Here is a 27,694-nt window from a genome sequence, read left to right on the forward strand (position 1 = left end):
TCCGCCCCAGCCGAGTCCCAGCGGGAGCCGCGGGAGAAGGTCAGGCCGGCGCCGGGTCATGCGCAGAGAAACCCGCCTGCTCCCGGCGCCGGGCAGCGTGCCGGAGCGGAGCGGACTCCTGATTGGTCGCAGGCGGCATAAAGGGGCGGGGCTAGGGCGGCGCGCGCGGTGAGGCGCGCGGCCTGGAGAGCTTGTAACGGCCGTTAGTCCAGCTGAGGGACCCAACCGCCGCCCTGGGCGGGCGTGGTAGCCTCGGTTCGTGGCCCTGAGTGAGCGATCTCGCCACCCGCTTCCAGGATCAGGTGAGTCCTCCTCCCCTCGGAGCCCCCCGGAGGACTGACAGACCCGGCCCCGCCTTGAGGGGACCCCAGCCACTGACGACCTGCCTCCGTGGTGGGGGAGGGCCGTGGGAGGGCGAGGCGCGTGCGCAGAGCGACTGAGCCGCCCCCCTCGCTCTCCCCGCGGGTCCTCGGCCGAGTCCTGCACCCCGCACGCCCCCTCGGTGGTCTGCCCGCCCCGCCTTCCCCGCGACCACTCGCTCCCCGGGGGAGCAGTTGCTTTCCCGGGGGCCGGGCCCAGGGCCAGTCTCCAGGGGCGTGGCGGGTGCACGCTCCTTGTCCTCCCGGAGCGCGGCCGGGAAGCGGGTGGTGCACACGGAAAGGAGGGCGCGGGTGTGTTTTGAGGTTCAGGGAGCCGACCCCGAGGAGGCGAGATTGCAGCCGAGGTTTGAAAGGTGAGCAGAACGAAAGTTGGGAGACACCGAGCACCTCAACTAGTTTCCGAGCCCCACGAGGTGCCCGACTCCATCTGAAGACCTTTTTTTGCAGCCACTATTCGGGGTTTGCTCCTGGCATCTAGCGGTGGAGTCTGGATGCTGCTGATCACCCTGCAGAGTGCAGGACAGCTCCCTCCACGATTTCCCCAGCCTAACTTCGCAGGGACGGAGATGGAGGAAGCCTGCTCTACACGGAGCTGGGGCTTTGGATGAACCTAAAGTTTAGTCTGTTAGAGCTTACTTGTTCCACAGAGAGCGCTCAGCACTTCCCAGGAAACCAGGAAGGTCAAAACCCTGTTTGTCTTGTACACCGATCTATTTACACCGCATGGCGCACATCCAGGCAGACAGTATGCACCCAGTAAATTCTAGTGGATGACCACTGCGTGCTAGGCGGGGAGAAGTCCTGATACAAGGATGATTAAGCCAACCACACCTCATTACCTGCCCGTAGACCTTGTTGCTTTATAGTGGATTAGTGATGGTACAGTTCTTGAAGCTTGTTCTTTGTGAAGGCAACTCCTTGGCAAGGACTCGGCATCCTTTTCTTTAGTCCTGGTTTAATGAGTGATCAGTGCCATGAAAATTGTGTGCTGGTGGGAGATTCTTAATGTGTTTATGTCAGCTTCAAATCCTCTCCTGCCTTGATGTGGTTCTCTTAACAGCTGCCAGGAGTGATGGTCCACATTCAGATTATAATTCTTCAAGGGGAGAAATACCGTTTACAGTCAAAATCTAATTCTTGTGTAGCGGTGTGGGTGAAATGAAACTGGGTGGTGACCAAGGGCAAAATGAAGACTTGGTTGTCTCTGCTCCTAACTACTTTGAGAATTGCAACTCAGCTTTGTCTGAGACAGAAAATCCATCTCGTGTTGTCTTAATAACTTCTTTATTTCTCTTTGTCATGCTGGCCAGACTCCTGTAGCATTAGAGCACAGTCCTGGCTTTGAAGCCTTTTCCTATGACTGTCACCTCTCTAGACTTCTATTTTGTCATCTATTAAATGAGGATAATAACAGTAACCACTTCTGAAGTTTGATGTGCGCTTTAAACATGAGACATGATGCCTATAGAGTGCAAGCACAGTGCTCGATGGGTAGTAACCACCGAATACATCTCAAATTTGTTGAATAGATGAGTAATTTTGTAGTTTAAGGACAAAAACGTGTAGTTTGAAGATAGAAACCATCCATGTTGAATTCTTTTTTCCCCTGTTTGCCTCCATTCGCTCCTGCCTTTTTTGGCTATATAATAGGTTCTTTACCATTGTATCCCTTGCAGTTCTTTAAAAAAAAAAAGTGAGATATAATTCACATACCATTAGTTCAATTCTGTGTTCTGTATAATTCAGTGGGCTTAGTATATTCACAAGGCTGTGCAACTGTCTACTCTATCAGGCTCTGTAACTGTCCACTCAGAACATTTTGATCATCCTGGAAAGAAATGCCATACCCACTAGCATTCACTCCCCAGTTCTCCACCATTCTCCTCTTAGTTTCTGACAGCCAGTAATTACTGTTGCTAAGGATTTGCCGGACCTGGAAAGTTCATAGAAATGGAATCATGCAGTATGTGACTTGTTATATTTGGCTTCTTTCTCTTAGCTTAATGTTTTCAACATTCATCCCTGTAGCATATATCAGTGCTTCATTCCTTTTATTATTAAATAATATCCCATTGTATGGATATACCACATTCATTTCTTAGTCAATGGATTTTAAAATCTTTTTATTTTTTAGCAGTTATAAATGTTATTAATATTAATGTACAAGTTTTTGTGTGGACATATGCTTTTCTTTCTTTTGAATTTAAAAGAGAACTCCTGAGTATACAATAACTTTATTACTGCTAGTTATTTTGTCATTATGCTTTCAATTCATCTGAATTCGGAAAGGTCTCAGAAAATCCAATGGCCCAGCCATTTTGTTATACTTAAAAAAAAGGGATGAAGAAAATTGATATGACTATTTGAAATCACTAGTAGATAGTGATACTAGCCATAAATTGGGTAGTCAACAATTACCCAATGTGTGAAAACTTGGGATTCAAGGGAATGGTGCCATTTCTGTTGCAGATGAATTAGTGAGGGTTTGGGTTGTTGTTACTAAGAGAAAACAACAGAGGTCAGTAAAGTACACTAGAGAAATAGTATGTATAGGCCTTTTTCCCCTTCAAAGTTGAAGGGGAAAAGTCTCAGCAATATTAAGCTATCACCCAGCCAGGGAGCTGACCCACATGGCACAGCAGACCTCTCCTGTTCTTGCCTGCTGCTCCCTTCCAGCAGTGTATTTCAGTGGATCCACCTGTTCTGCTCCGCACTCTTGTTTCTGGTGAATCCTCTCACCTCCTGCACCTCTGACCTACACCCCAGCTCTTGTATGCATAAATAAATAAATCTTTTTTTTTAAAAAGTGGAATTTCACCTCTAAGAATTGTCGACAGTTGTCCCACAATCTTTTGGGACTCTCATAAGTTCAGAGTTTCCAGTTCATATTTCTTTATCTTTCAGGGATGTTACTGTGCCATTTTTTATTAACATGAACTACTAAGTAATAGTAATAAAAACAATTAGGCACTTAATATATGGCAGACACTGTTGTAAGTTAATTCTAAATGAATTAGCATTATTAGTCTTTAACCTCATTTTTATATGACGTATCTGAGGCACAGCAGTATTAAGAAATTTGTTGAAGCCAGTCTTTAAAGCTGTCTCATCAATAGACATACTCTGAGCCACTTCTCAGAACTGCTTCTCAGGTACTATACAAATTTATTATATGCTGTTATTGGTAATAGTTAATTATAACCTTTGTTTACACATATAGTGATCAGACTTCTGCTAAATTCTCAGGACCTACCATTAAGTGAATGGTTTGGTTATTTATTTCACTGTTGGTTTGGTTATTTATTTCTTCACCCCATCCTTCCATCCTGTCCCCATGACTAAGCAGACTTGTTAATTAAAAGTAATATATAATAGGGCCTCCCCTGGTGGCGCAGCGGTTGAGCGCTGGGTTGCAAGGCAGCCTCTGCAGCGCCAGTTCGATCCCTGGCCACCGGCGGGGTCCCACAAAAAAAAAAAAAAAAAAAGTAATATATAATAATGTGATTTATAAGAAATACATATCTGGCCATTCAAATAACCAAAATATATTTCTCATATATATTTGGTTTTCATCCACAGTTCTTAACTCATAACCCTTAAAAGCCTTGGACTTTCCTAGGTGTTGAGAGTGACAAAAGATGCCTTGCCGGTGACTTTGTGGATCATACCTGAGACTGAGTTCCAGGAGAACTAACCCTGGATGGAACTTTTCAGTCTCACCCGCAACTGCTGGAGGTTAAATGATTCACCAGCAGCCAATGAATTACTCAGTCGTGCTTATGTAATGAGCCTCCATGAAACTTAGAGAGCTTCTGGGTTGGTGAAGCTTTGGGGAGAATGGTGTCTAGAGAGGGCATGGAAACTTTTCCCCTTAGCTTGCCCTATATATCTCTTCCATCTGACCGTTCTTTCGTTATGTCCTTTTACAATAAACCTGTGATCTTGTAAGTAAAATGTTTATCCGAGTTCTGTAAGCCACACTAGCAGATTAATTGAACCTAAAGAGCAGATAATGGGAGCTCTAATCTATAGCCAGTCATCAGAAACACTGGTAGCAGCTTGGACTTGTGACTGGAGGCACTCTTAGGGGACTTAACGCTTAATTTGTGGAGTTTGTTGCTGTGTGTTGGTAGTGTCAGAATTGAGCTGAATTGACTTGAATTCTCAGGCACTCTGCTGGTGTCTGAGGATTGCTTTTTGGTGTCAGGAACACCTTCTTCCTAAAATGAGAATTTAGTAATTACGACACTCATTCAGTTGGTGTCCAAGAATTGCTTATTGGACACCTACCCACATTGGGAATTGGGCCCAGGAACTCATTCATGATATTAATTATTACAATTGGAGGTGTTCCAGGACCATATGGGATTTGTATTGGTAAAATCTGTTTGATTTTACATTTTCTTTTTTTACTCTAGGAAGAGAAGAAGGGTGGAGTGTTGAGAGTTGCTTTGCCCTAAAAATATCCATAGGAGTAAAATGTGGAAGACTGCTCTGTAGTTTATACAATTTCAGCCGAATGGGAGCCAAAGCACAGGAAATTAAAGATATTGGAGAGATCTTATTCTAGTTTTTTCTTTTTTCTTCATTATACAGTTGGATCATATAACTGTGTTGATGGCAATGCAGGAGAAATATCCAAGTGAGAGGATCTCTCATGCTGCTTCACCAGGTGAGTAGTCAAAGTGTTCTGGGTTAAATTCTGACCTTCACTCTGTTATTTCATAACAGAAATTTCCTTTAAAGGAAATACTGAGCAAACAAGCATTCACTGAAATGCTTGTACTAAAAGAAGAAAAAATAACAGGGGATTACATTGAATAGAAAAACAGGTCTCTCCAAGAGAGCAACTATTTATTTCTGGTGCTACATGACTTCCAGCAAGACCATGTGATAGATTGGGAGGGGAAGATACAGATTGGCACAGAATGACTTTGGAACATAGTTCCATTTGAAATCAGAAAAACACAGCATAAATTACTGTATTCTATGTTGTCTTTGTACTCCTGTGGGTGGGTTAGTCATCTCACCCACAAAGATTGAACTTTTTCTTCAGTACCAACAGGCTTAGTTGTGTTGTTACTGGAGAGTTAGAAATTTGCCTTTAAAATGCATTGACAAGATTTTGAAAGCTAAGTGGACATGTAAACTTACATATAAATTTATGTACAATCTCAGTATACTTTTTAAAAATATTTATTTATGCATACAAGAACTGGGGTACAGGCCAGAGGTGTAGGGGGGTGAGAGGATTCACCAGAGACAGTGGAGAAAAGAACAGGCAGACTGACTGAAATACACTGCTGAGGGGAGCAGCGGGCAAGAGAGGAGAGGTCTGCTGCTCCATGTGGGTAGCTCCCTGGCCAGCCAGGGATCGAACTCGTGCTGCAGTGGCTGCGGATAGCTTCATAGGTTGTGTCTTAACCCCTTGCGCCGCCAGAGAGGCCCTCAGTATACATATTAAGTAGATAAGGTGTATTTTTAAAAAACTTTGAATTCTGGGGTATTTATAAAGAAACGGACACATTTTATTCAACTTTAAAATAATTTTAAAGGGCCTCCTTGGTGGCCTAGGGGTTAAGTCTCATGGCTTCCACCCTGATGGCCTGAGTTTGATCCCCAGCCAGGGAGCTAATCCACATGGCATAGCACACCTCTCCTGTTCTGCCTGCTGTTCCCCTCAGCAGTGTATTTCAGTAGATCCACTTGTTCTGCTTCCCAGTCTCTCTCTGGTGAATCCTCTCACCCCTCCCCAACCTCTGGCCTACACCCCACTTCTATGTGGAAATAAATAAATCTTAAAAAAAAAACTTTGCATATCATTTAAAAAAATAACTTAAAAACTTCACAAGGCCTATAGCAAATATTTGGCAGGTATTTCTTATATTCTATACATGCTGCCTTGCATATAGTATATACTTTGATAAGCATTTTCTAACAAAGCTCACTGTTTTCTGATGATTGTCTTCAGTAGTCACTCATTCAGATTAAAATGGTTTTAATATTTGGAACTACTAAAGCCTACTTGTGCTTTATCAACCATCTCTAGAATTGATATATGGAATGGGTAGATGGAAAAGTCGTGGTGATGGTGAAGAATAAAGGTAAGTAGTGTTAACGAGGAGTGGTGTCCAGCAGGAGGCCAAGAACATGGTCATAAAGGTCCTCAATCCTGGTAGATTGTACACTGACTATACAGAACACCATACAGATTCACCAAGAGGTCAAATTTCTTTGCTTCTGGCTAGAATTACACTAGCTTAGTATAGCTATTATGCTGGTCAGAAGTTCTGATTGTCAGCTATGTTTTCTGTTAAAGATTATTACAGATTATTACGTGTGTGATTATTGCAAATCAAGCAGTCCACTGTGACCCAAAGAATAAAAGTAATCCTTGGGGGAAGTTAGGTTGCCTGCAATAGAAAATAGAAGGGTAGCAATAAAAGAAGCAGAAGTATAAGAAAGTAAGTTTTAAAAGACGGGAAAAGCACTAAATTTGAAAGAAGGGAATAAGGTGATTTGTGTTCAAATGTCATTTTGCTTCCACCAAATCAAAGAGTCTGTAAAATCATGTTTTCTTATTTCAGCTCAAACTGACACTTTAAATGAGTAAGTAGCTGCCATTACCTTTTTGCTTGTTTGTTTACATGGATCATCAGATATAATTTTGAAAAATTATGGTGCTTTTTAAAAAATATTTGAATTTAAATCTTTACTAAGATGTTAGATCAAGTTTTTATTGAATACTATCTAACCCTCAAACAGCAAGCTAATGGAGTCAAATAAATCTCATCAGGTTTGGTTTTGCCTTATTAGCTCAGAAATTTTAATAGTTCTTTTATATTGCCCTCAAAGTCTTAAACTCTTCAGATAGACTTTCATGCCACCTGCCCTTGTTCAGTAAAACAGTGGTTCTCAACAGAGGCCTGGACTGTTTATAACCTAGGGAGCATTTGAAAACATGAGGTATTTGGGAGTTTCGTAGTGATGGTGAGATGAGTACTGTTACTAGGGACCAGGGAAGCTAAACCATCCTACACATTGAATAATTGTCATGCCCAGAATGCCAAAAACACCTTTACAAAATTTTGAAAGAGGAAAGAATGTAGGTGTTGGAATCAAAACAACCTGTGTTCAAATCTCAGCATTGTCCTGTGCAAAGTAGGGATAATAGTACTTTACAGTAAGTAGGTAGATGAGCTCATGTTTGTAAAGTGCTGTGACTTCAAGGTTTCAAAAATGGCAGCTGCTATTAAATACTGTTTTCTGTGCCAGCACTCCTGGATTCTTGGTAGGTCTTATTTCTGTCTTTGGACACACTCATCTCTCATGCTGCATTTCCATTTAAAATTAACTAACTCAGAGTAACCGAAATAGGCACAGGAGAGAAGGGGTAAGTTGTTGCTCTTTTCTTTTAGGTTTAAGTGATTAAAAAATAAGTCTTACGGAGTTATATCAGCTGGTTGACACTAAATGTGGGAAATGCCACTTGTTTCAGGTTCCAATGTGATTCAGAAGGTCACTTCCCTGGGGACTGAATGGCAGACCCCAGTTATCTCAGAGGCCTTTCGGAGCCGCTTCAGCCGCTGTTCAAGTACAGCTGACAGTGGAGACACGGCCATTGGCACATCGTGCTCAGACATTGCGGAAGGTAAGTTTGGATTAATAATTTGACTACCAGTCGGTATGAGTTGTCATTTTCTAATTGTGTTCCAGGTACACTGTCATTTCCAGATAGTTCATAAGTCAGTATATTCAGCCAAGGAATCTTCTTGACTCTCTTTACCCCATGCTTCTCGTAGCAGGTCTCATCCTCTCAATTTTTGCTGTTATATCTGAAATATCTTTCTAATAGGTTTCTTGACCTCAGGTTTTTCCCTCTACTGACAGATTATAAATCTGTAAAAGCCTGATTCATACTTTTACTTTTCGGCAAATGCTCAAATTATTTTCATTATTTGGAAAATGAAGTTCAGAAGCCTCATATCTGGACCTATTCTATCTATTCAAGCATATTTCTTTCTTCTTTTTTTAAAGATTTATTAATTTATGCATACAAGAACCGGGGTACAGGCCAGATGTGCAAGGGGTGAGAGGATTCACTAGAGTCAGAATGGGAAGCAGAACAGGTGGATCTACTGAAATACAGGAGAGGTCTGCTGCGCCAGGTGGGTTAGGTCCCTGGGTGGGCATCGAACTCATGCTGCAGTGGCTTTGGATGGCTTCATAGTGCCGAGACTTAACCCCTTGTGCCACCAGGGAGGCCCTCAAGCATATTTCTTACTATTACCAGATGTTTTACTATAAAAAGCACTGAACTGGGGCCTCCCTAGTGGCACAGGTGGATGAGTGCAACACTGTGAAGCTGTCCGCAGCCTCTGCAGTGCCGGTTCGATCCCCTCCAGCCTTGAAGCAACCCACATGGCGAGCAGACCTCTCCTATCTCACCTGCTGCTCCCCTCAGCAGTGTATTTCGGTCCTTCTGCCTGTTCTGTTCCCTGCTCTGTATCTGGTGAATCCTCTCACCCTCCTGCGCATCTGGCCTGTACCCCAGTTCTTGTATAAATAAAAAAAAATCTTTCTTTAAAAAAAAAAGCACTGAACTATTTTTATAAACACACACACACACACAGAGTTCCTTTCTTCTTTAATCTGGACCTCTTTATGCAGTTTTCACCTCATCTTGCCCCTCTCATTTGTGCTAAATCTTACTTTTCAAGATCTATTGAAAAAAATTTTTTTGTCTCACAAAACTTATCCCATCCCTTCCACCCTCTATTGATCTTTTTCTTTGCAAGCTTGTATCTTACTGGTTTTTTTAAAATGATATCTTTTTTTTTTTAAGACTTATTTATTTATATAAGCACTGGGTACAGTCGTAAGCGCGGGAGGGTGAGAGAATTCACCAGAGACAGAGCAGGGAACAGAACAGGCAGATGGATGAAACACACTGCTGAGAGGAGCAGCGACCGCAGCAGGAGAGGTCTGCGCACCATGTGGGACCCTCGCCGGTGGCCAGGGATTGAACCTGCGCTGCAGGAGCTACGGGCAGCTTCGCAGCCCAGGGCTCAACCACTGCGCCAGCAGGGGAGGCCCATATCTTATTGTTTTTGCCGCTAGTTTTTGCACTTAAAATTAAGTAAGAACTGCCAGGTATTATTTTATAAAAATGCTTTGTGGGTTTTTTTTTTTTTAATTTAGATAACTTGGCAGGCAGAGGACTTAATGATAATAATAACTATTTATTAAATATTTTGTGATGGCTACATTTGCTAATTTTTTTTACATTATTTCATGAATGCCTTTAAGAATTATGGACCATTTTATTGTTTCCATATTATGGATGAGAAAACTGAATTTCAGAATGTTAAATGAGTTGATTAAAGTCTCAAAACTAGTCACTTTGTGGGGAGGGAAAGCAGGGAGAGGGCTATGGTGGAGGACTTTGGTGCCTTGGTGGGGGGTGTGGTGGTAATATACACCTGAAGGGTGTGATTCTATACATATAAATCACATCTCAATGTTTTACTTCAATGAAAACAAAAAACAGGCAAAACGCATCACTTTGGTACTTTATCACTTATACTAAGTGAAAAAAAGCCAGACACAAAAGACCACATTATTATATGATTCCATTTACATGAAATGTCCAGAATAGGCCAATCCAGTGTATACACAGAAAATAGTTTAATGGTTGCCTAAGCTAGGGAAGTTAGGGAAAATAGAGCATGATTATTAAACGTTTCTTTGTATGTTGTGTTGGTAGTTGGAAAGAAAAAAGAGAAACAAATTGGTAGTCCATCCTTCTCTATGGTGGATGTGCTTGGTTTGGAAAAAGTACTGGATATAGATGAAAAAGGAAAACTTATAATCCCTGTCCCCTTTTATTGAGTTTTCTGCCTGTTGAAGATAACAGGTGTTTCCTCACACTCTATTTTATTTGCTTGCAGCCCACTGCCCTAGCACATTAGTTCTGTGACCTTATCTTCTGGGTAGCACTTGAAAGTTTGGGAATATGAAGAAATAATGAAACTTCTGTGCTAGGGTTAATCAGGAAGTTGTCTGCCAAGACTAGGCAGGAACTAAAGAAAGCATAAATCCAGTCTGAAAGAAAAGGGAAAAGTCACAGTTGGATATAAACAAGGGGGTGAGTGGCAAAATATAAAATAGAGGATTTCAGTGTGTATCCACTTAAGAGTGCTCACTGTGCTAGAGTGAAACCTGAGAGTTACTAAAAATAACTTTATATATCTAGGCAGTCTGATCTGGCTGGTGGGAGAGAGAACAGACTCTGATTCAGATGCTGCACCCCCTGCCCTGAATATAGAGAGCATTGTCCAGTTTGCTGTATTCTTTGGAGAGTTTAGATTCCACGCTCACCTCCATTGGGGAGCTTCTGAAGGTCACAGAGGATTCTGGCAGCACTTGGAAAGGTCATATTTATTAGATTGGATTATAGTTCAGTGTTGTCCAGCTCCCAGAAGAGTGGGACCTAATCCATTTCCCTTAAGTAAGTGATTTTTTTTTTAAGTTCAGTTTTTAGCTTTGGTTGACTGTTAAGATTTTTTTTTCATTCAAATTCAAAGGACAGAGTATAAGTTAAAAGTGCAGTGTTGCCTTTTATTGGTTTACCTTGAATGGCATTCAATTTAGAACATTATCTCCCACTTAGGCTCTGCTGTGTCTTTTTGCCTGAGCTTCTGATGATAGTGGCCTCTCTACCTGGTTCCCAGACAGGCACAGAATGTCTGACATAGTGCCAAAATCAAGAAAAATTGCTGCTTCAATTTTCACTTATGAATAACCATTCTCTCTGCAGATTTTTGCAGCTCAAATAGCAGCCCATCTTTCCAGCCCATCAAAAGCCATGTAACCATTCCAACAGCCCATGTGATGCCTTCTACTTTGGGGACCTCTTCTGCCAAGCCAAATTCTACACCTGCTGGACCCTCTTCCTCCAAACTTCATTTGTCAGGGTTGGCTGAAAGTGTGGGAATGACAAGAAATGGAGACCTTGGTGCAATGAAACGTTCTCCAGGCCCATCTAGAGATTTCATGTATCTTTGTGGTGCTGCTGGAGAAAATGGAATTGAGCAGTCCTGGTTTCCAGCAGTGGGCCATGAAAGAGAAGAAGAGGTGAGGAAGTTTGATATTCCCAGTATGGAGTCTACCCTCAATCAGTCAGCCATGATGGAGACACTTTATTCGGATCCCCACTACCGAGTCCACTTCCACAACCCAAGAACTGACACAAACAAGGAGCTGTACAAAGTGCTGCCTGAGACCAAGAAAGCACCAGGCAGTGGGGTGGTATGTGAGCGGAATGGACCACACCCAAGCAGCAGCGGGTTGCTCCCTTTGGGACTCCAACCCGCTCCTGGACTCTCAAAGCCTCTACCCTCTCAGGTATGGCAGCCTAGTTCTGATCCTTGGCATCCCCGGGAACGATCTTGTGAGCTCAGCACTTGTCGGCAGCAGCTGGAGTTGATCCGTTTACAAATGGAGCAAATGCAGGTAGAGGCTCTTCATTTCTTGAATTTTGCAGGTTTTGTGCAGATCTTAGGATTGTATGTTTTGTCTTACAAGTTTTGACTCTAAAGAAAACGGTTGTAAGAAAGAAGGAAGACATTTATAGACAGGAAGTAAAGACTCATGAATGCCACTGAATCTTTGTCATCTAATTAAATACCACAGTAGAGGAACCTCCTAGCCACACTAACACTGACTGTATTTTTGTATTTATAACTAGTCATTAGGTTAGGTACTTTTACATTCAGAATCTTATTTAATCTTTGTAGTACCCTGATGAAGTAAATATAAAATTTACCAGGTTCTTAGAATAAGCAGCCTGCTCAAGGGATAGAAAACTGGTAAGTGGCTGAACTAGGCTTTAAAAATCTCCTTTGAACTCTGCTCGTCCACTATACCATTTTTATATTAAAAAAGGAAAAGTCCTTTTTCTGCTTAAGGAAGGAAGGAAACGGCATATTCTCCTTTCCTGTTGGTGAGGACATTTTAACTCCTGGTCTGCCTCTCTTGCCATATAATGAAAGATAACTGACCTTTTCTTAGAAACTAGAGCCCTTCTGAGCAGGGAGAGTTCAGTTGGCAGAAGTCTCCCTGGCAGGTTCTCTGTAGTCATGCATCTGAGCTAAAATTATTTCAGAAACACTGGGCCTTCTCAGACTGAGCCAGAGTGGGCTTTGACTACAGACCTAGCTGGGTACTGCTCAGGTGTTCTCAGGTGCCTATGGGTCACGATCAAGCCCATCTGGGCCTGCTTGTCTTTCCAGCTTCAGAATGGAGCCATCTGCCACCATCCTGCTGCTTTTGCTTCTTCACTGCCCACCTTAGAGCCAGCACAGTGGATCAGCATCTTGAACAGTAATGAACACCTTCTGAAGGAAAAGGAGCTCCTTATCGACAAGTAAGAGGGCAAGAGGTGACATAAGGCCAGCCTCTGCTTTCCTGGCATCTAATGAGGTTCTCCCCAGGGGCAGCATACTCCTCCTGTTTAGGCCCATGCCCTGCCCCATGATAGAGCTAGGCCGATAAGCAACCAAGTCCTATGTCTGGTAATATGATTAAGTTGTATAGTTCTGCAAGGGCTCTGGGGGCACTCGTTCTTTGCAACTGATCTTTCCTTATTTTCCCTCAGCCAGCTTTTTCGTTTGCTCTTCCTCCTTCAGCAGAATATTGCTGCTCAGAATCCAACATCTGAGCAGCTGGGATTATACCCATCTAAGGAAAGTGGGGGGTCATACGGCAAGTGGTATAATGTCAGGACCCCTGGACTTTATTCTCTTTGCTTTTGCAGGCAGAGGAAACATATCTCTCAGCTGGAGCAAAAAGTGCGAGAGAGTGAACTACAAGTCCACAGTGCCCTTTTAGGCCGCCCTGCCCCCTTTGGGGATGTCTGCTTGCTGAGGCTGCAGGTAAGCTTTAGTAGTCAAGATGGCATTGTGTTTTTCTCAACTCAGCATTTTCCCTGTGCTTGGCACCAGAAGATAGAAAAAAGACCAACTGATGTAAGTATAGCTGCTCTTAAAGAGTAATCATCCTAATTATAAAGCATTCCTTCTTCTGTCCCTATGGGGGCAGACTTGAGAGTTGAAGCAGATAGAAGTCTGGGTTCCTTGGTGCCAGGGAGAAAAGGAAGGCAGAGCAAGGTACATAGTACATAGTGCAAGGCTCTAGAGTTGGATGATATTTTGAGAAGTTTTAATCCATCAACCTGGCCGAGGAAGTGAGAAGCAGTAGTAGTGGGGGGTTAGAACCATTCTCCTTTTATTCTTCATGTCTAGGAGCAACTGAAGGGGAAACCATATTCTCACTGAATTCAGTGGTTCTAAAAGAAACCTGCTCTGTTGACCAAGTTTCTTCTGCAGTTTCAGTTTTTTGAGTGATGGGTACTAGAAAAGTACTGACTTTTCTACATAGTGGGCCTGTTAAGATAGTATTCTACCTTGTAGAATCAGAATGTTTGAGAATGGGCCTTAGAAACGTCTAATAATTCAGTCCTTTAATTTACTGATAAAAAAAAATTGAGGCCTCAGGAAGAAGAAGTTGGACTTAAGATCATATATTAAGATTATGTAGAGAACAAGTGGAGAAGAGCAAAACAACTTTGAGCCCAGGTCTTCTGACGTCTTATCCTGGAATCCTCCCATTATGGTATAGCTCCTCAGAATCGCTTTAACGCAGTGGCCTGCAATGTGAATGTGCATCAGAATCACCTGGAGCTTAAACCTCCTGAGTTAAAACTCAGTTTTGGGGGCCCATCTCCAGAGATTGATTCAGTAGGCCTGGGAGTAGATTTCAAGAATTTTCATTTCTCACAAACTCCCAGGTGATGCCGATACTGTTAGTCCTAGAACCACACTTTTAGAGGCCCTGCTTGAAGATGCTATTTGATCATAAAGTTGCTGGGGATAATTAAAGTCCTTAGGACTGTAGGAGTAAGGAATAGTTATATACTGAATACTATTTCTGGCAGGAATTGCAGCGAGAGAACACTTTCTTACGTGCTCAATTCGCACAGAAGACCGAAGCCTTGAGCAAAGAAAAGATGGAGCTTGAAAAGAAACTCTCTGCTTCAGAAGTTGAAGTTCAGCTCATCAGAGAGTCACTCAAAGTGGCGCTGCAGAAGCATTCAGAGGAGGGGAAGAAACAGGAAGAAAGGGTGAGTGTAATGAGCTTATAGGTCTCTAAATCACAAGAGTTGGTTATTGGTCCTTTTCTGCTAAAAGCGTAAGCTGTTACTGGCCCACATTGTTGGAACCAGAGAGAACCATTTGGGTGAGACACTAGGTTTACTTCTCATGTAGGACAATTTACTAAAAATGGAACCTTTCCTTTCTGTTTCATCCACAAAATTACTGTAGAGAGGTAAAATTGTATACCTCACTGCTCCAAGATGTGACGTGCCACCAGCTGAACTGATTGCAAAACCAGTCTGCACAGTTATGCCTGATGGCGGGGTTGCAAGATGTTTGTTTAAACATGTGGTAAATTCACATCACAAAGGAATTCATCCTCTTCTCTTTTTTCTCCTTTATATTTCTGAATAGTAAATGCATATTTTGCTATTTTTGTCTAGTGAATGTGATGTCTTACCCCTCTGATGATGATAGCTTTTGAGGATGCTTACATTTGCTTATAGTGTTTCTTGTTTCTCTGATGTCCCTTTGTTTTGTTTTAGTATCTTTCATGTTAGAGACTTGTTCATCCTTGAATGCGTGGGCACTCATTTAAGAATGAGGTATTTAAATGCTGGATGAAGCTCTGGGTTTGTTGTAATTGCCTGGTGGACTTATCAGGCTTAGATTGTCCTTTTTCATTTGGGAACACTCAAATATCATCTGAATGTCTTAATCTCATTCTGTCTAGAAATGAATCTTTGCATAATAATTGGAGAGGCTGGGGTCAGTATGCTTTCGGCCTATAGGTTCTTGGCACTGAAAAGGAGATTAGGCTTAGTGTCCCACAATTTCGTGCATAGATTTTTATTTATACTTGTTTTCAACCTAGTATTTTACTCCTCTGCTGTTATTGAGATTATTGAGACTGGGGTCTCCTCATTTGATTTCTCCAGAGAATAAGTCTTCAGGGTCCTGCCGGAGAAACTAGAGCAAGGATAGTATCCAGCTAACCTGTATATGGACTTCTGGTGAATCCCCTATTTTTAGTCTGTGGCTGATACCTGTCTCAGAAGTATCACACTACCTCTGAGTGCTTTAGTACAGAGCTTCTTGGCTGTTAAGAGGAGTGCACTGTTTCCAAATTTTAATTCCCACTGTAGATTTTAAGTCCACTGTAAAAACACATTGAAATTTCTTCATATACTTTTGTTTCTTCCTCTGCTGACTTTCTTTCCTGTTGTTAACCCTCTAATAAGAGAACAGCTAGTTTAGCAGATAAGCCAAAATGTGTTGATTTGGGATTAGTAGGGAATTTCAATTTGGGGTATACAGATTTAGGTAAAAACCTAAAGTATATTCCAAGGAGAGATAAAAGTTGTTTTTTTAATAGAGGGAAAACAAGGATGAAGTAATGGTCAGATGTAGATGTCACAAGGTAAAATGGTCAGATGAAGAGGTCAAAAAGTAGGTAAATTCTCTTATCAGTCCTGTCAAACAGCATATTCTCATTCTTGTAAGCTTCTTGGAATGTTGGCAGTTTGATCCAGACCAAAAGTTAGATCTAGCTTAAAGGTGACTGTAAAAGTGGCCTAGGGGTTAAGTCTTAGCACTATCACTGCTACAGCCTGAGTTCAATCCCGGACCAGGGAGTTAACCCACATGGCACAGCAAGCCTCTCCTGTCTCACCTGCTACTCCCCTCAGCAGTATATTTAGTAGATATACCTGTTCTGCTCCCCACTCTGTCTCTGGTAAACCCTCTTACCCCACCCCTTACTTCTGGCCTACACCTCAGTTCTTCTATGCAAAAATCCAACAAAAAATTATTTAATTAGTTATGTTTAGAATATCCATAAAATTTATGAAATATTAGTCAGGTATTAAGTTATTTCTGCTATTAGAGAACATGAGCTTATTTGGATTAATAAACCCATGTAGAATAAAAAGTATTATGCTTACTGATAACTTAAAAGACATTCCTATTTTAATCAAACCAAAATTTAAGTTAACTTTCATTTACCAAAAATTATCTGGGGTCATGTTAACTTGAAAAACCACTTAGGTTAGTTTTTCTTTCTTTTCTGAGTTTTAGAAATAATTTATAAAGATACTTGCAAGCCAATTAAAACTTTTTCACAAATTAATTTTGGTAATACCATCCAGAGGTAAGAAAAAAATTACACATCTGTAACATACAACATAGAAACAAATGTAAACATTGACCTGTGGCTTTTAATTTTTGGCCATGAATCAGGTACAAAATTTCGGTGGGCTAGATTTTGACTAAAGAAGCCTTCATATACCACTTTTAATTTTAAAAGGGCCACCTCTCTTCTCCTTTTTTCCACCCTTTTATTATCTTCCTGAGGTTTGCATCTTAGAGCAATGGTCCAGATAAAATAATACCTGGAATGCAAAGCTCTGGGAATAGTCCTCTTGGAGTTACAATTCTGATTTTGCAAAGGATTGTAAAAGAAAAAAGATTCCTGTCAGACTCTGAATATCAGCTTCCAGTTTGGCCAAATAAAATTGACCATGTAGTTAATTATTTTTTTAAAAGAGCCCTTCAAATATCTTTCAAGGTTTCAGCTGGGCCAAACAGAAAAATAAATCTCTCTGGTAATATTAGTCAGCTCCATTGGGCCCAAAATCTAGGTAGTGGAGCAGGAGGAGGACAAGAAAGGTGTGAGATCTCAGAGGCTTATCTTTTAGTTGTTCATTACCTTTAGATTTGTGATAGACTTTGAGGGACATAATTTTAGAGTCTATCTCTTGCTGTAAGCGACTGTAAGGAGGCTATCTGAACACCAAATAATAAGCATCCTATTCAGTTTGCTTAGTTTTGGATCCATGGTTTTTCAATTTTGGGAGGTCACAGGGACTCCAAGATGGCCGTAATTCTAAATAATCTTTAGTTTTTTTTTTTAAGATTTATTTTATTTATTTATGCATGCAAGAACTGGGATGTAAGCCAGAGGTGCAGGTGGTGAGAGGACTCACCAGAGTCAGAGTGGGGAGCAGAACAGGTGTACCTACTGAAATACACTGCTGAGGGGAACAGCAGGCGAGACAGAGAAGTTGCTGCACCATGTGGGTTAGCTCCCTGGCCAGGGATCAAACTCATGTTGCAGCAGCTGGTGATAGCTTGATAGCGCTGAGACTTTAAACCCTCCGCCACCAGGAAGGCCCTAAATTATCTTTAGTTATTCTGTTCAATTTAAGCAAAAATGTATAAGAGGACAGACCAAAATGTTTGTGCTATAACCAATTGTAGTTCCAAAATGGGAGCTAAAAAACTCTAAGAATTGCTCACAGAAAGGCCAAAACCTTTATACCAAATTATTCCAAGTGCTAGCATACTGGTAGTAGGAAACTGGAATTCTGTAACAAAAGATTAGAAGAGTACTCACCAGAGGGAGAATCACAAGCAGAGGCTAGGCCACTGAAGCAAACACCCAACAAAGGTGTAGAACTCAGCTCCACAGATTTTGAATGCAGAGTAGACTTGCCAACCAAGAGTGACTGTAAGGTGCTCATAGCAGTGCGTTGAGAGTGGTACCTTCAACCTGGATGGAAATGACAAAAAGCTATCAGGGTTCGTCTTCTTCCAGTCTAACTTCTGATGCCATAAATGTTAAGAGAACAGCAGGGGCCTCCCTGGTGGTGCAAGGGGTTAAGCACCGCACTATGAAGCAATCCACAGCCTCTGCAGCATGAGTTCGATCCCCAGCCAGCCAGGGAGCAACCCATATGGCACAGCAGACCTCTCCTGCCTTGCCCACTGCTCCCCTCAGCAGTGTATTTCAGTCAGTCTGCCTGTTTTGTTCCCCACTCTGTCTCTGGTGAGTCCTCTCACCCCCTGCATCTCTGGCCTATACCCCAGTTCTAAATAAATCTTTAAAAAAAAAAAAAAAAGAGAGAGAGAACAGCAAAGTTAGCAGGCAAGCCCAAATGTGTTTATTTGGGAATAGTGGAGAATTGCAACTTGAGGTCTACAAATAATAGGTAAAAACCCAAAAATGTCTGGAGGTGCAACAAAAGTCAGGGTTGGTTGTTTTTTTCTTTCATTTTTTAGAGAGAACAAGAATGATGAAGTAATGGAGGATGAGGTAATGGTCAATTAGAGGAGTCATGGGATAAAATGGTCAGGTGGAGGGAGTCACAAAGAAACAGTTCTCTAGCTGTTCTTTCAAACAAGTTATTCTCATTCTTGTAAATTATTTTTTAGTGTTAGCAGTTTGGCCCAATAGCTGAAGGAGCAGATCCAGTTTAAACACTATAAATTTGTGTTTTCTATGGAGACTTTCTCCTGCCCTATTTTAATATGATTGCAGTTATGTTACTTTTCACACTGTCATTTTAGAGCTGTTTTGGAAAAAAGAAGAGAAACATCTGTGATCAGGTCATGATTTTTTTAATGTTTTTTCAGCATGTTCAGTAAACTTCCCAGGTTATTCTGATACATACCAAAGTGTGAAAATCACTGCTTCAGAGCTTAAAAGAGTACAGTTCATATGTAGTATGAAGCTTTTGGCTGATTTTCAGAAAGCTCTGTACTGTCTTTGGATTAAATTACGCTTGCCTTCTCTTTGACATCAATAAATTTGTATTACTTTTTCCTCTTCTTCCTCTTGCTTTGTTTCTCATAAACCAGAGAAAAAGCCAGAACAGTGAAGGAAAAGTTTCCATTCAACAGAATATGAATGAGTGCCTGCACTGTGCCAAGCATTGTGCTGTGTATCGGGGATATGACAATAAACACAATGAACACAGCTCTTCATTCGCCCTTCCAAATGACTGCTTAGCTTTATACATCATGTGTGCTGTTTAAGGAAAACTGCATTACCTACCTCGCCAGACTGGGTAGTTGGCTACAAGGGAGAGTAGTATATACGTGTGCATTTCAGTTCTAATGCGTACCACCCAGAGGGCACGGTCTGCAACAGGACTGAACTTCCTGCAGACGCCAACTGCAAGTTCTGGGTTCCTGGGCCACCCATATGCCTGACCAACTGACTATAAATCCAGGGTTTCCCTTGACCCCTTCAAGTTCAGTAATTCAGCAGAATAACTCAGAACTCAGAAAAGTGCTATACTTGTGATTACCTTTTATAAAGGATAGAGATCAGGGGCCTCCCTGTTGGCACAGGGGTTAAAGACAGTGCTGTCAAGTTGTCGCCAGCCACTGCAGCACAAGTTCAATCCCCGGCTGGCCAGGGAGCAACCCCACATGGCGAAGCAGACCTCTCCTGTCTTGCTCACTGCTCCCCTCAGCAGTGTATTTCAGTAGATCGGCATGTTCGTTCCTCACTTTCTCTGGTGAATCCTTTCACCCTCTGCACCTCTGGCCTACACCCCAGTTCTTGTATGCATAAATAAATGTTTTTTGTTTTTTTTTAAAAAGGATACAGATCAGGACCAGCCAAATGAAGGGACTCATAGGGTGAGGTCTGGGAAAGTATCAAGCCTGCCTTCTGGGCTTCACCCCAGGGAATCAAGGCATGTCACCTTCCCACTGTAACCATGTGTTCACCAACCAGGAAGCTCACATCCAGAGCTTTTATTGGGGCTTATTTTGCAGATATAATTGAACTCAGTCTTCTGACCATCTCCACTTCTCAACTTTATTCTTACTTTCTAGTTGCCCCCATTCTGAATTATCTCATTAGCATGAAATTTTAAGCATTTAGAAGTTATCTCCTTGTAACCCAGACAAAGACCAAATTCTTTATTATACAGAATTTCTACCAGTTTTTAAAAACTGCCTAGTCTTTCTTCCCTGATCTTGATTGAAAATTTCAACTGTGTTTACTTTGTAGTATATGCATCACAAACAGTAAGATTTGATGAGCTTCACTAGCCCTAAGAACAGAGACATTGGTCACTTGGGAAAAAAAGCTAATGTTTTAAAAAAGAAGAAAGAAAAAAAAAGTTAATATTTAGATACCCAGAGTAGTAAATGGAGACAGATTCTTACATTTCTTTCTCTAGGTCAGGGGTCGTGATAAACATATCAATAATTTGAAAAAGAAATGCCAAAAGGAATCAGAGCAGAACCGGGAGAAGCAGCAGCGTATTGAAACCTTGGAGCGTTACCTTGCTGACCTGCCCACCCTAGAAGACCATCAGAAGCAGAGCCAGCAGGTAGCAGCAATGTCTGGGCATACCTGGGACAAGCAGGGAGAGGCTAAGCAGGGGGACTTTCTCAGCCTCTGCTGTATGCAGTTACCCTCTGGGCTTCCTGAAAGGAAAATCCTAAAGGAGTCATGTCCAGATTCACACCTGTCAGATTTGCAACTGGACTACAAATTTTTTGAGATTCCCAAACAAAATTTCCTTTGACTTGCTGACCTAAGCATTGGATCCTGTCTCTCAGCTTAAGGATTCCGAGTTGAAGAGCACAGAGCTACAGGAGAGAGTGACTGAGCTGGAGAGTTTGCTGGAGGAGACCCAGGCAGCCTGCAGAGAGAAGGAAGTTCAACTGGGAAACCTGAGACACAGAGAAGCAGAATTCTCCACTAGACATAGGTAAATACCCCTGTGGATTTAAAGAAAAGAGTGAGAGCTAGGTTCTAGTTCTGGCTACCTCACTCACTACTTCTCTGAGTTTTATTTTCTTTGGATTGTAATAGGAAAGCTGTGTGCAAGGAGTCAGCTCTTTAAGATACAGTATGGGGGATATAGTAGGGGCTTGTCATTGTATCCTTTGGAGGGATCAAACCCAGTACCAGGCATAATAATAATCCAGGATAATAATCCTTGAGTATGTGTTTATTGATTGAATGAAAGCACTGTGTAAAGTGGGAAATGAGTTATCTGTCTCTGCAAAAATAGATCCTGGTGCTGAGGACTTGGGGGTTATCCACATTTTGTAAACAAAGGCTACCAGAAGCATCTGTTCCTCCTCAGCCCTAGGGATTGCTCTCAGTTGCCACAACAGGTTCTGAGAACAAAACAAGATACCATAATGTACTGTCTGGGTGTCTTGGGAGCCTCCTCCATATTAATAGCAGTTTCTGAAAATGTGAGAGTTGTGTTTCAACAGCCTCTTGGACCAAATCCAATTTCTAATGAGATGGATTTGATTTCTCATTCTATATTCAACTGCATTGACCCTGTTGTTTATCCCAGCAAATGGGCCATGATGAAAGTGAATATGGGAATCTGCTGAAGGAGACCATTAGTTGGCGTCAGAAGTGATGTTCGGGGACAAACTGTGTGCCAAGGCAAAAAAAGGGACTTTTTTTTTTTTTTCGTTATTTTCCAAAATGTCTACTCTATATATGTATGATTTTCAAAGTATGAGTACATGTGATAAATGCTCATTTTTAAATATCACAGAATAAAAGAACCTTGGACAGATAGAGAATTGGTGGCACATCATATAAATACCAGCCTCTAGGGAAGGAAATTAACGTATACCAAGCAGCTTCTGTGTGACATACCCTAATTTACAATAGACCTAAGATATCATCCCCAACTGTGGCTTGAAAGGGCCTAAGTTTCTTGCCCTAAAACATACTGTAAATAGCAGAATCAGGAGTCAAAGCCATCTCTCTCTGACTTCAGAGTTCTTGAAGAGGCCACTGTCTTTCAGCCTGGAAGATACAAAATGTGTGGAGGAGGCCATTGGAGAAGGTTCAGCCTCACAAGGAAATGGTCCAAAAGTGGAAATGGAGTCCTGGCAGAAAGAGTGCGATGCTCTCCGAAAGGTGACCATGTCCGGGTTGCAGTGGGGTAGGCTGAGAGAAAGGACAAGATTGAGTATTGGGATGGAACCATAAATTTTTAGCCCTGGGCCACGTAGGATCTGCTACCCAGAACTTCTCTTTCTTTTCTGAGAAGTCACCCCTCCATATTAAGTTTGTATTTTACATATCTTTCTGACAGCAAAGGAAGTTATGGGAGGACATCCCTCTGAATAACTAGGCTAGATGCTCCAAAGTAGTGTACTGAAGCTTGGTGCACTTCCTTCACTGCTCAGGCCCATACAGCTAGAACTGCTGTATTAGACAGAGCTCTGACCAGTGGGGTGGCTCTCACTCCCTAGAGCAGGAGCTAGGTCCTGTGGGTGAGCCTGATGACAGGTCAACAGAAAAAAAAAGACCCAGAAATGGTTTAGACAATGCATGAGGTATTAGTAACAAGAAACTGGAGCTTGTTCAGTTCTCTCTTTGAATAGTAAATATGACCAAAGTGTTAGGGCTCTTAGGGCAGGCTTCTTATCCTGAACTTTTAGTAATGTCATTTACTGCAGAACCAGAATGTATCCTAGCTATATAAAGTGATTTCACTTGCCTGTAGTCATCAGGGAGCGGGTATGCCCCTGATATTGCACATGGTTTACACTACATAACCATATTGCTCATGGTTTACACTACATTCTTGTCTAAACCGCTTTGTGACTGAGCATAGGAGTGTGAAGCTTAGTTAACCAGAATAGGGAGTCTGGGTTATATTTCTGTAAGTAGAGCTAACTTCCTCCAGTCTCACTATTGTCTGGCTATAGCTAGTAGGGCTAATTACCAGATCACAGTGCAAACCTCTTGCCCTCTAACCTCACCAGCAATCTTCCTTGATAATTTTGCTTTGTAGATTGTGGAGAAACAACAGCAGAAGATGGATCAGTTGCGTTCACAAGTACAGGTGAGCTAGAGTCTTTAAGGTCATGGTAGGAAGGATTTAATGATGGAATCTCTAGAATTCAGCCAATGCTGTTTTCTGTTCTCTGCCATGCAGTTTGCTCAGTGTTAAAACAACAGTAAAAGTCAGTCAGTATTTTTATTTTTTTAAAGATTTATTTTATTTTATGCATACAAGAACTGGGTGTAGGCCAGAGATGCAGGTGTAGGCCAGAGGATTCATCAGAGACAGATTGGGGAGCAAAACAGGTGGATCTACTGAAATACACTGCTGAGGGGAGCAGCGAGCGAGACAGGAGAGGTCTGCTGCACCATGTGGGTTAGCTCCCTGGCTGGGGATTGAACTCATGCTACAGTGGCTGCCAATAGCTTGATAGTGCTGAGACTTAACTGCTGCACCACCAGGATGGCCCCAGTCAGTATTTTTAGCCTGGTCTTGTTGGGAAGGGATTTCAGCACATTAACTTTCATGTTACCCTGGGAGAATACAGAATCACAGAGGGAGAGGCAGTCAAGGAAGGACTTCCAAAGATCATGAGCTTTGGAGAAGGAAGAAGAGTTAGCAGGCAAAGAAGAGCCATTGAATAGAATGGTGTGAGGATTCCAGGTAGGAGAAAAATAGCACAGGTAGGAGCATGGAGACAGGAAACATCATGGTTTAAATATGGAGCTTCAAGCAGCTTATCTGAAGTTAAGATGGTAGGTGGAGAAATGAATAATGAAAAGACTGTCTCTCCAACTAAGTTAGCTTTTGTTCTTGAGGTAGGTGATGGTAATCTAGGGTAGCATTTAACTGAGGTGTGATGTCATCAGGTTTGCAACTCAGGCTTGAGTGTGGAACTTGAGTGTGCCACTTGGAAAGATGCAAGACTACAAGACGGTAGGCGAATGGCAGGAATCCTACTGAGAGATAATAAAGGCAGCAGAACAAGGAGGAGATGTGAAGTGACAGATTTAAGTGAAATTTATGAGATAAAATTGAGAGAAATCAGTGGTTGAGAGAATAAAGAAAAATCAAAGATGACTCTGAGCTCTTTTGAGCCAGAGTGGGTAGGAGTGTCCTTAATTGAGTTCTCCAAGAAATCTTCGGTAAAGCAGGTTCATTCAGGTTCTCTTTGGACTTTATAAGAGGTTTTCACACCAAAGCAGATGAAAATACACTCACACGGGGTAACTGTAAGCTGTAGTACTACCTTTGCCATTATGTGAGTTGGGCTTTATCTATTTAGTTCACCAATTTCAAGTTCTGTAAGGAGATGTCAAACCTAATGAATGTGTACCTGTTTAAAATTCCAGGTCTTTTGTAGAGTTTTCAAGTGATCTATCATGCTATCACCAGCCACTGCAGCACGAGTTCAATCCCCGGCCAGGGAGCTGACCCACATGGCACAGCAGACCTCTCCTGTCTCACCCGCTGCTCCTCTCAGCAGTGTATTTCAGATCCACCTGTTCTGCTCCCCACTCTGTCTCTAGTAAATCCTTTGACCGCCTGCACCTCTGGCCTATACCACAGTTCTATGCATAAATAAATCTGGAAAAAAAGAAAAGAAAAGAAAGTCATGGTTTAGGGAAAGAAAGAACCATGCATATAGCCAACAAATGCACTCATGAGCCATGATGGATGTATGAGTAGCAGGAAGGACTTAGGATTAATTGGATCTGATTTGCAGATTGAAGAAGGCTCAGGTGGGCCTTAGAAAGCAGAATACAGTCTGGACAAAGGGGAACCTGGAGCCTTTGTCATTCAGTGTGGCTGGAAGGGAGGCTGTGTGGAGGGTTAAGAGATTGGGTGAGAAAAGTAAGTTAAAGGCCAGACTGCTGAGGAGCTGACCTCTATTTGGTACATGATCAGGGTATAGAAGGGTTTAAAATGGAAAGTCACAGATCAAGGCTGTTCTAAAGTAATCTTAGTAATGTATGAGTGGGACTTTACTGTATAGTCCAAGCCAGAAGCAATATGGTATGATGTCAACTTGTCACCTGTGGTTTGTTCTCCCATCGCTCCTCGCCATGGGAATCAGAGCCTAGAGCAGGAAGTGGCTCAAGAAGAAGGAACAAGCCAGGCCTTGAAAGAGGAGGCCCAACGGAGGGAGACAGCACTGCAGCAGCTGCGCACAGCTGTGAAAGAGGTGAGCGGCATCAACTAGGCCTACATACAGCCTGATTTCTGTGTACCTCCCCCATCCCTTCTTCCGCAGTAGCCTTTGGGTTTGAGAGACCCCTCCTGAGATTTTTTTAACAGAATAGAAAGAGACATTGTATCAGCCTTTACTTAAAAGATCTTACGCCTGTCTTAGAGTGGCCATAATTACCCAGATATACTTTTTGGAAGTGGAAATTAATTCTCCCTTTGTCTGCCTACAGCCACAGGTTTGTGGAGTTACAGAGAAAGGGTTCATTCAAGAAGATAGTTTGGTGGTCCCCCTGAAAGAAACAACTGTCAGTAGGGGGCAGTCACTGGCCAGGTGCCTGGGAAGGATTCTTCTGGAGCTGGGATTGTCACAGGACCCACTGTGGGTAAAGGGCTGAACTGGAGGGGGAACACTATTCAGTGTCTTTGAAACAGAATAGAGGTGGGGAGGACTAAGCTGTTCAGGAAGAGAGAGGGAAGGAGACACAGGTATACACGAATAGATGGTCTAGTTAGTGAAGCCAAATTCCTCTGAGGCGAAGGTTTGAAAAGACAGAACACATTCCAATACTATGTCCTCCAGGTCCCCAGCTTTTCCAGCCCCCCTCCCAGTGTTCCTGTCATGTCTTTCTTGCCCCCTTTATTCTTCTGACACGCTCCGATCAGGCTGGCTGGTGGCCACTTTTGGCAGGGTGGCAGGGAGAGATTGAAACCAGTATCTACTCAGATTTCACAGTTCACGTTAAGCCTTCTCTAATAGCCTGGCTAACAGAGTTGGCGGAGGGACTGGCTTCAGATAGAGTTCTGAGGGGCAGGGGTATCTTCTCTAGCTCCTGAACAGAAACCTGGAGGCTAATGACTCAGAGTCTGCCGGGGCACAGGAAAGTTTCCTCTCCAGTGCTGGAGCTCTCTGGGCCCAGTCTAACTGCAGCAGGAACTAGCCTGTGGGTGTAGGGGTGGGGAGGGTGACTCAGTGCTTCCTCTCCATACACACATGCACACGTATCCACACTCATGCACAAATACTGTGTCTTCCTGGACCTTGGTTAATGTGCTTCCCTATCTTATCTGCTCAGCTTTCAGTGCAGAACCAGGACCTTATTGAGAAGAATTTGACGCTCCAGGAACACCTGCGCCAGACCCAGCCAGGGTCTCCATCTTCACCAGATACAGCCCAGCTAGCATTTGAGCTGCACCAGGAATTGGCCAGTTGCCTTCAAGATCTGCAAGCTGTCTGCAGCATAGTGACTCAGAGGGCCCAGGGCCACGACCCCAATCTCTCTCTGCTCCTCGGCATCCACTGTGAGTGCTCAGGCCAACCTGGCATCTGAGAGAGTAGCTTTCATGCTCCTCTCACCCCCATTCACTTTCCCATCCTTATGGTACTGTGTGAACAGGGCCACATAGGCCTGGTTACTCCCCTCTGAAGTTCATGTGTTTTGCAAAGTAGGTGTTCAGTAAATCTGTTTTGGAAATAGGCATTCCTCAGGGGTACCTACGTGCAGGACAAACAGAAAGTAGCCTTAGATCACAAGCTAATCAGCCACTCTACTGCATTTTTGACAGTGTGTGTCATCCTAAGACTTTGGGCCTCATGGCACTGCCTATCTGCTGTACTGCCCCCTCTACGTGAACCTGTCTCCTAAATGACGTACTAACATTCTCATGAAATGCTCTCCCCAGCCGCACAGCACCCCAGGACTCAGCTAGATTTGCAGAAGCCGGATGTGATCAGGAGGAAACTAGAAGAGGTTCAACAACTACGCCGTGACATCGAGGACTTACGGACCACCATGTCAGACAGATACGCCCAGGATATGGGAGAAAACTGTGTCACACAGTGAGGAATGTTGGGGGTGGGGCAGGCTCTATTCCTCCAGGGGGGATTTGGTCTATGAGCGCCCAGTCCAGTGGGTCCTGCCCTGATAATCTCTTGCCTCCTGTCTGCTGCTATTCCCAAAGAGAAGAGGCAAAGGGGAGATAAGAGCCTGCATCTGGGGCCAACCACCAGTTAGAGAACTCTCTGCCCCTCCTCCACACTGGCTTTGCCTTGTTGGATTGCATCTGTGCTCTCATCCTGATTTACCCTTTGAGGGTGTGTTACTAATTACCTTCTGTAGGTTGACTGATAAGTCCTCTTGCAGACTGTCGCCAGTCCCAGGTTTGCATCAGAGGCAAATAGGATGCTCGTCTACCTTCTCTGTCCTCTGGGATGGATCCGCATTCATTCCCGCTCCGTACCTTGATCCTGCTAAAGCCCAGAGTTCATTAGCGGGACCTGGGAAGACTGAGTACCGGTCACAGTGATCATTTGAGAACGCTCAGGCGCCCTTGTGTCAGACTTCCTGGGAGTTAAGCTGGCTTTCTGGGTTTCCTCAGGCCCGGTCCTGTTGCTGCTTCC

General features: G+C 42.8%; 1 protein-coding gene across 1 annotated transcript; it reads left to right on the top strand.

The window, feature by feature from the left end:
- Positions 1-4,991: 4,991 nt before the first annotated feature.
- Positions 4,992-27,137, top strand: CEP85 (centrosomal protein 85; the record flags this gene model as incomplete). Its single annotated transcript, XM_084243308.1, has 13 exons — positions 4,992-5,052; positions 7,879-8,031; positions 11,200-11,894; positions 12,674-12,807; positions 13,198-13,315; positions 14,377-14,562; positions 20,512-20,664; positions 20,897-21,048; positions 22,118-22,232; positions 23,116-23,166; positions 25,184-25,291; positions 26,370-26,595; positions 26,977-27,137. The coding sequence occupies exons 1-13, from the start codon at positions 4,998-5,000 to the stop codon at positions 27,135-27,137; spliced, it is 2,307 nt and encodes a 768-aa protein (XP_084099434.1). The 5' UTR covers positions 4,992-4,997.
- Positions 27,138-27,694: the final 557 nt, after the last annotated feature.

This window comes from Talpa europaea, assembly GCF_964194135.1.
Source record: "Talpa europaea genome assembly, chromosome: 9".
NCBI lineage: Eukaryota > Metazoa > Chordata > Mammalia > Eulipotyphla > Talpidae > Talpa > Talpa europaea.